Source organism: Mercenaria mercenaria, chromosome 12, assembly GCF_021730395.1.
Source record: "Mercenaria mercenaria strain notata chromosome 12, MADL_Memer_1, whole genome shotgun sequence".
NCBI lineage: Eukaryota > Metazoa > Mollusca > Bivalvia > Venerida > Veneridae > Mercenaria > Mercenaria mercenaria.
In genome coordinates this window covers 54,577,137-54,586,488 of record NC_069372.1, presented here as the reverse complement: position 1 = coordinate 54,586,488, position 9,352 = coordinate 54,577,137, and the positions used below count along the sequence as shown (strand labels likewise).

The following is a 9,352-nucleotide window of genomic DNA, read 5'->3' as shown; positions in this document are numbered from 1 at the left end:
GAATTCATTATTCCATTATTTTCTATGAAAGAAACATCAAACTATTGGTAAACAATCATAACACTTAAAATAAAAACTGTCAATATCATTTTTTCTAGGGTGCCTCGAGTAAACGGATTTAATCAGACAGAATTCAAACTCCAATATTGAAAAATTATGATCGAATCCTGCGGGTCTGTTTTGAATTTTGCTCACTTCATTCAAAAATAACCTTGGGGCAGAAGTAAAACCTACCTACATTTCTTCCACAATATGTAATCTAAAGAATGAAAGCAAAATAGAGAACTTTTACCGCATGTAACTCAGTATTTTTAAAGATATCTAACTCTACCCCTTCTGTTTTAGAGGTAAATTCACTTTGAACAGCAAGAAATCGCATATCAAATTATTTTTTTTCCTCTTTAGTACAATAAATCAATAACAAGTCTTGAAAGAAGTAAAAACTTACTAGAAAAAAAGGAAAATAAGAAAAAAAAAATTGGGTCCCAGTAGGGCTTGAACCTACGCCCCCCTGAAAATTGCTGTCAAAGTAGGTTTATGGTAGGAATTGAACACTCTTCAAAAAGGAGGTACTCTATTATGGGCCTAATACCTTAAGAAAATGTCAATTGGATTAGTTCATTCCTACACAACCGCTCTCAAAGAGTTGCGGTAGATGGTCACTTATCTGAGGAAATCCCAGTACTATCAGGTGTTTCACAGGGCTCGGTTATTGGTCCTTGTCTTATCTTAACCTATATTAATGATCTTCCTGAATCCATTAAGAGTAAGGCCCGCCTATTTGCTGATGATACCATAGTATACTTAACAATCAGCTCACAGGACGCACAGGCCCTACAAAATGACCTTTACAAACTAGAAGACTGGGAGCTAGAATGGGCTATGGAGTTTAATCCTGACAATCGTGAGGTCCTTCGAATAACTACGAAAAAGACAACCGAATTATCATTCATACAGTTAATTGTAATAATAGAACATAATCTTCATGAAACGGTTCCGTAATTTGATATATTAGCAGCCAGAGAAGAATAAGTATTAATTGAGAGGGCTAAGACGCTTTTCAACGGAGATGAAGGGCCCTAGTTTGAATCCTGGCTACTCCCATTGCGGTGTGTCCTTGGGCAAGGCACTTTATCACGCTTGCATCAGTCGACCCAGCTGTTAAACGGTACCAGCAAATTGCTGGGGGTAAGGTATAAATGATTTTAACTGTTACAAGACGTAACGCGCAAAAGTATTTTAATTTCCTTTTGAAAAATAATAATTGATATACATGTTTGAATTCAGTCATAAATCACTTCAAAAATACCATTTGTTTAAGAAATACGGGTGTATTTCAATTATGGCAATTTCCCGCGTGGTCGCCGATGTCACCACAATCGCTTAATTAATTGTTAATTGCAATGCGCACTGCAGATAAATATACACGTGCTGTATATCAACAAATAATTAATCAAGGTGAGATAATCCAATCAAAAGATCACATTTTTCTTATTATTATTTTAGAACAATAGTTCTAATAGTTTATAATAGTTTTAATAGTTTATTTTTATTTGGCAAAACATATACAATGTTCATCGCCAGTACTGTATGGCGGTGTTAAACAATTATAAAGAATATGAGAAAAGCGTGAATATACATGTATAGACATACAAACATACAGGTGATAGGTATAAATTGTAATACAAGTACACAATTGCAATTTAACCTCTTAAAGCAAATGCTTGATAAATATATTTCCTACACATGTCAATTTTATATAGAATAAAGAAGAACAGCTATTTAGTGTGTTGTAACCTTAAAACCAGGGGAAAACAATTGGTGGTCTCTAACCATATGCAAATTAGTAAAGATGGCGGACAAACGTCTCAACTGTACTTACAGAACATTAGAAGAGGTGTTTTGCGCAATAAAAGACCATGAAATACAATCAACAACAACATTCGTTTCGGGAACCACAGTAAAAGATTTTGGAAAACATTGTAATTATGTTATATTGTCAGATCAAATATTTATCAGAGCCTCTGAAGCGGTGGAACCTATGCTCGCGGTATATTTCCTATGCTCGCGGTATCTCGATGCAAAAGTACAGATGAGAACATTTTATCATGCTATGTTCAACACCGACTAGTGGTGATTACAACAAACATAGCTATAGCTGCATGTCTTTATATGCCATAACATGCGCAGTTTTACCTTAAACATTGTTTTAATGATATTTTACTCTATCCCTGTTTCTGTTATTCTTGGGGTTTCTCATATTCTCGTTTTTTGTCTTCAAGTTGTCAAATAATTTAATGTTTGTTATTTTCTAGACAGGAATGGTACAAAACTGACACACTGAAAATTTCAAGCGATTTGAATGCATGTTGACAAAACTATCAGCACTTTACTCAATTTTCAAAAAAATCTTTATTTTTTGGAAGTGTCTAGCCGTCCGGTAACCGGACGCCTAGCCTGCGTTCTAGTCGTCCGGTTACCGGACGGCTAGCAAATCCTCAGGGGATTTTCTAGTCGTCCGGTAACTGATTTCCTAATGAATAAGACATGATTTTATATAGTTTTAATGTTATTTACTTAAGATATCTATACTTATCTGCAAACAAAATTTTGTGTAAATACATACTATAAACGTACATTTACAATAAATCACTGCATTATTCAGCCGATAAAATGGAAGTTTGCCGAACTTAATAATGGCGAGATCGACATGGCATCTCTTACTAAAATCTGTTCATCTGGAGGCTTTTATGGGATCGGAATTTTTAAATTTTAACAACTTTTTCACTGGATTTTTCAAAATTAAAACAGTTTTGAAGTACTTTCAATTTTCATATTTTAGTATTCAAGTATTTTTTAATGAATAACTGTTTTAAATGACATCTAATTTCAAAAGCGGCAGCGTGATGTTCAAAACTTTAAGAAAAACCGGAAAACGGGATTTATCCTTAATGTCGATATGGTCAATAGTTAAGCGTTCATAATTAATCCATTTTATTTTGAAATAATTATATTCAAAATTAATGAATGAATTAGCTTTCCATTCTTCAAAAAGTTTGTGTTTTAATAATTAAAGTTTAGGCCGTTGGAAAAAAACATCACTGTTTACACAAATGCATATGGACGTTCGGCGATCAATGTTTTATCATTTCTAAAAATAGAATATCAACGGATTTGTAAACAAACACGATCTCTTGCGTTTAATCGACTGTAAAATCAGATAAGTATTGATATTTTAAGTAAATAACATTTAAAACTATATAAAATCATAACTTATTCATTAAGAAATCAATTACCGGACGACTAGAAAATCCCTTGATGATTTGCTAGCCGTCCGGTAACCGGACGACTAGAACGCAGGCTAGGCGTCCGGTTACCGGACGGCTAGACACTTCCTTATTTTTTTCTGGTGGTGTTAGCAAATTTGCCATAAATTATTGATTTTATTACATTTTTATTACATTTTATGACTCCATCTGAAAGACAAGTGAATTTTCTACAAAATAACACCCAAATGCTGTTTATGAAATGGTTAATCTGTTACTGGGAATAAAAACAACCCCTTAGGCCCCCGAGAATATGAGAAAACAGGATACTGGATGGCGGCCACCAAACCGGACAGTCCTGTAAACATTTTATTTCAGTTTTTAATCTTGCTTATCAGTTTACGATCAAATGGACTCTTGGTTTTCAACAACACAGCGAAGTTACAATGGTTAAATTTAAGTATTTTACACCATTTCATTTCGTCTGCACTCACGAAGCATGTTTACATGTTGAGGGGAAGTCGGAAGTGGTGTGATGTGCATGCGCAGTATTTCCGTGAGGTCCCACCATTAAATCTAAAGGCCCCATGCAAATTTGAGGTTAGCAGACGAGACGTTTAGTAAACATTTAAACCGGGCAAATACAGCTTTGAAAATTTAGTGCATGATTTTAATACACCCTAAAACACATTTTCATATTAAAATATTCACTACAAAAAGACTGAAATTTAAATTTTAAAAGTGGGTATTGAAATGGCGTTGTTGTGCGACTGTCCCTGCGTGCGTCCGTCAAGTCGTCTGTCCATCGTCAACATTTGTGTTTAACCAACATCTCCTCCAAAAACCAATGAATGGATTTTGATGAAACTTGGCCATGATGTTCCTTTGGTGGTCCTCTACCAAAGTTGTTCAAACAGTTCTGCTTGGTTGCACATAGGGGCTGCCAGAGCTAAAAATAGAAAAAAACTTTGAGAGACATCTCCTCCCAAATCGGTGGTCCGATTTTGAAATAATTTCACACAAATGGTCCTTATGTCTCCCCAGGGGTGTGGAATTCCTATGTCCAACTTGTTTGACTCGGGACTTTTTGACGGGGGACAAGTGAGTTTTTGCATTCCTTTTGTTCGCTGACAAGCACAAATTTTCTGCTTTGAAATGAAAAAAGGAAAGAATAATTTTGAAATGCCGAACATTGCTTCAAGGTTACGGAGTTTATAATTTGACGTACTAGACGGATGTTTCACCCGCTGAGGGCCTCTAGATTTCAGCAGTTTTGGGAAAGCCATACTGCATCTAAATTTAGCATCTCTTTTTGACGGGGGACAAGTGAGTTTTTGCATTCCTTTTGTTTGCTGACAAGCACAAATTTTCTGCTTTGAAATGAAAAAAGGAAAGAATAATTTTGAAACGCCGAACATTGCTTCAAAGTTACAGAGTTTATAGTTTGACGTACTAGACGAACGTTTCACCAGCTGAGGGCCTCTAGATTTCAGCAGTTTTGGGAAAGCCATACTGCATCTAAATTTAGCATCCCTTTTTGACGGGGGACAAGTGAGTTTTTGCATTCCTTTTGTTCGCTGACAAGCACAAATTTTCTGTTTTGAAATGAAAAAAGGAAAGAATAATTTTGAAACGCCGAACATTGCTTCAAAGTTACAGAGTTTATAGTTTGACGTACTAGATGAATGTTTCACCCGCTGAGGGCCTCTCGATTTCAGCAGTTTTGGGAAAGCCATACTGCATCTAAATTTAGCATCTCTTTTTGACGGGGGACAAGTGAGTTTTTGCATTTCTTTTTGTTCGCTGACAAGCACAAATTTTCTGCTTTGAAATGAAAAAAGGAAAGAATAATTTTGAAATGCCGAACATTGCTTCAAGGTTACGGAGTTTATAATTTGACGTACTAGACGAATGTTTCACCCGCTGAGGGCCTCTAGATTTCAGCAGTTTTGGGAAAGCCATACTGCATCTAAATTTAGCATCTCTTTTTGATGGGGGACAAGTGAGTTTTTGCATTCCTTTTGTTTGCTGACAAGCACAAATTTTCTGTTTTGAAATGAAAAAAGGAAAGAATAATTTTGAAACGCCGAACATTGCTTCAAGGTTACGGAGTTTATAATTTGACGTACTAGACGAATGTTTCACCCGCTGAGGGCCGCTAGATTTCAGCAGTTTTGGGAAAGCCATACTGCATCTAAGTTTAGCATCTCTTTTTGACGGGGGACAAGTGAGTTTTTGCATTTCTTTTTGTTCACTGACAAGCACAAATTTTCTGCTTTGAAATGAAAAAAGGAAAGAATAATTTTGAAACGCCGAACATTGCTTCAAGGTTACGGAGTTTATAATTTGACGTACTAGACGAATGTTTCACCCGCTGAGGGCCTCTCGATTTCAGCAGTTTTGGGAAAGCCATACTGCATCTAAATTTAGCATCTCTTTTTCTGCGTTCTGATTGGTTCCCTGTCTCAGTCTTGCGTGAATTTTGCACACGGTAACTCGGCAAATAGAAACCGGAAACATACAACAGTTATCACAAAGTTTTGGACATTTGTCATTACAACTTCGTCTGCCAGCAAAATCAACAGTCAAAGCACAAAGAGCTTGCCAGAGTCAGAAAGTTTCATGTGTCCTAATACGGCTTTGCATGGCATGATGGGCAGTCTTCTAGGCATTTTTGTTTAATGTTCGGTTCCTTTTGTAAACTGGCCAGATGCCTCCATGGGTTGCAGAGTCATGGCCACTTAAAGGGCCAGAATTTATTATTTTTGGCTTGTGGACACGATAGAGACAACATTTTGCAATTGACTTTAATCAAACTTGCATACAACTAGTTTGGCATAATATCTTGTTTCCTTTTGAAAACTGCCCAGATCCCATCATAGGTTCCAGAGTTATAAATGGCCTCTAAGACTTACAGGGCCAAAATTTGCTATTTTGGCTTTTGCAGCCATATAGAGACTTCATTTATGGTTTGATTTGATACAAACTTGCTAAATATCTTCAACAACAGTAAATCTTAGATTCCATGATGAATCTGTCAGATCCAATCTTAGGTTCTGGAGTTATGGCCCCTGATTGACCCCTAAAAGAGCGAAAATTTCGTTATTTTTACCTATTGAACAGTATAGAAGAGACATTTTATATTTCATTTTAACCACACTTACACACAACTTAAGTCACAATAAGATCTCGGTTCCTTTCGAAAACCGGCTAGATTCCATAAAGGGTTCTAGAGATACTGCCCCTGAAAGGGGCAAAATTTTCTGTTTTGGCCGTTTCAGCCATATAGAGGTTTCATTTATGCTTTGATTTGATACAAACTTGCACAGAATGATTATCTTGATGATCACTAGGCCTGGATTGAAACTGGGTCATGTAGGGTCAAAAACTAGGTCATCAGGTCAAATCAAAGGAAAAGCTTGTTAACAACCTAGAGGCATCATTTATGACCCTATCTTCATGAAACTTGGTCAGAATGTTTATCTTGATGATTTCTAGGCCAAGTTTGAAACTGGGTCATATAGGGTCAGAAACTAGGTCATCAGGTCAAATCAAAGGAAAAGCTTGTTAACACTCTTTAGGCCACATTTATGACCCTATCATCATGAAGCTTGGTCAAAATGTTTATTGTGATGATTCTTAGGCAATTAGGTTTGAAACTGGGTCATATTAGGTCAAAAACTAGGTCACCCAGTCAAATCAAAGGAAAGGCTTGTTAACACTCTTGTTCATTTGATGTGCATGAAACTTGGTCAGAATGTTTGTCTGAATGAAATATTGTATGAATTTTTGTCTGGGTCATGTGAGGTAAAAACTTAGTTGCCAGTCAAATCAAAGAATAAGCTTGTTGACACCCTAGGGGGCACATTTTTGATTCTATTTTCATAAATTTTGGTTAGAATGTTTGTTATCATGAAGTCTTGGTCAGTTTCAGTTCTGGGTCACGTTTGGTCAAAAACTAGGTCATTAGGTGAAATCATAGGAAAAGCTTGCATACACTCTAGAGGTTACTTTTTTGTTCCAATCTTCCTGAAACTTTGTCAGAATGTTTGTTTTCATGAAATTTTGGACAAGTTCAAATCTGGGTCATGTGGGATAAAAAACTAGGTCACTAGGTCAAATCAAAGAAAATGCTTGGCCACTTTATTTGGTCCAATCTTAATGAAAATTGGTCAGAGTATTTGTCTCCATGAAATAACTAGGTAAAACGTGTTTACACTGTTATGATCTGTTACACAGTTGAGTGACCTAAGGCCATCTTGGCCCTCTCTATGTGAGACATTGGCACTCCTGGCCACTGTCTGCCACAGACTATTTACAGAAATCAGATGTACACCCCAGCCAAACTGCTTCGCCTCACATGGGCTCTAAGGGTGAACATCCTGGACGAACCCCCAAATGTAACAGTCAGAGGAAAATGTGCTGCCTCGACCAGGACATGAACCCTGGACCTGGCTTATTGTGCCAACGCTGTCCAATTTGACCTACAAAGACTGCCCAATATGTGAACCACTACACATGTATCTACTGTAGATTAATAAAATGTCAGTGTCAGTTTGCATGTGTTTCATATGTATTTGTGTAATCTTTCAGTAACTCTTCATTTTTCTTTTCTTATATATAGCTTTGGATAGTATCGCCAACAAAAAGATTTACTGGTATAATTCAAAACCATATATAAACCTTGGAAACAAAGTCATGTATTGTCATCATGGGAAAGACCACCACAGAAGGAGAAAGGAGAGACTAGAAGTAAGTTTATGGAGAAATAACAGTTCTGAAACTTTATTTCACATGTCATTGATACAGTAACAGAATGTCTAAAGAGTCTTATGCTTAAAAGAAATGAAAACTTATAGTTGAAGTTTTCCATTGCATTTTGGCATAATTATGTACATTTCAGGCTTATACTTAAACAAGTGTATCTGATTCAGAACTTGTACTTCTAGTATTGTTATTTTTTAGGGAAAGAATTAATTCAAAGCAGCTTAAATCAGTTTCATTTACTGATATGTAATGTGGTCGGCCTTTTTTTCATCAATTTGGGAATGCCACCGACACCGGTGGAATTGGGAAAATGCTCTCAGAAATTGTCTTAATTGGGACAATTTGCAAATTACCAAAATCTACATAAGTGTGTTTTTGTGTGAAATATTAATGAATTGCATTTCAGTAATTGTTCAACAGTATTATGATTTACCTAAATATACATACAAATTAGCAAAACTATCTTAAAACAGCAAAAACCCTAAAAGGTATAATCATTTGGAAATTTTAAATTCAACATTGGAAAAAAACCATACTTTTTTGCATTGGGATTACCTCCTTTTACCGGAGGTAGATTTATAGGGGAAAAGAGCCCTGTGGTCTTTCAGGAATGAGATTTTTATGCCACCCTTTGAAGAAGGAGGGGTATATTGTTTTGCACATGTCTGTCGGATGGTATGTAGACTAATCCGTTTCCGGATGATAACTCGAGAACGCTTGGGCCTAAGATCATGAAAGTTGATAGGGAGGTAGGTCAGCACCAGCAGATGACCCCTATTGATTTTGAGATCTGTATGTCAAAGGTCAAGGTCAAGGTCACTGACCCTGAACAGTAAAACGGTTTCCGGATGATAACTCAATAACGCTTGGGCCTAGGATCATGAAAGTTGACAGGGAGGTTGGTCATGACCAGCAGATGACCCCTATTGATTTTGAGGTCAGTATGTCAAAGGTCAAGGTCACAGTGACCAGGAACAGTTAAACGGTTTACGGATCATAACTCAATAACGCTTGGGCCTAGGATCATGAAAGTTGATTGGGAGGTTGGTCATGACCAGCAGATGACCCCTATTGATTTTGAGGGCAATAGGTCAAAGGTCAAGGTCACATATTGTTACTTTTATCTGACTGGATAATTCACCAGTTAGAATTATTTTTCAGGCCTCCAAACCTTTAGACCAGAAGCCAAGAAACAAAAGTTGCAAGAAGCTAGACTGTCCGGCACAGATAATTATAAAAGAGATAGTGCTGTTTCCACTCTTTAAGGTAAGTGACAGTGAGATTTTTTTAGCTCAACTGAGCCATGCTCATGGTGAGCT

At 36.6% G+C, this 9,352-nt stretch overlaps 1 protein-coding gene across 2 annotated transcripts in view; it reads left to right on the top strand.

The window, feature by feature from the left end:
- The first annotated feature begins 1,847 nt into the window (after nt 1-1,847).
- Nucleotides 1,848-9,352, top strand: part of LOC123534198 (uncharacterized) — a 45,816-nt gene continuing 38,311 nt past the window's right edge. For both annotated transcript variants that reach the window (XM_045316324.2, XM_045316323.2), the window contains exons 1-3: nt 1,848-1,982; nt 7,891-8,018; nt 9,195-9,299. In XM_045316324.2, coding sequence (XP_045172259.2) covers nt 1,853-1,982; nt 7,891-8,018; nt 9,195-9,299 — 363 coding nt within the window. In that variant the 5' untranslated portion in view covers nt 1,848-1,852. The remainder of the gene's footprint in view (nt 1,983-7,890; nt 8,019-9,194; nt 9,300-9,352) is intronic.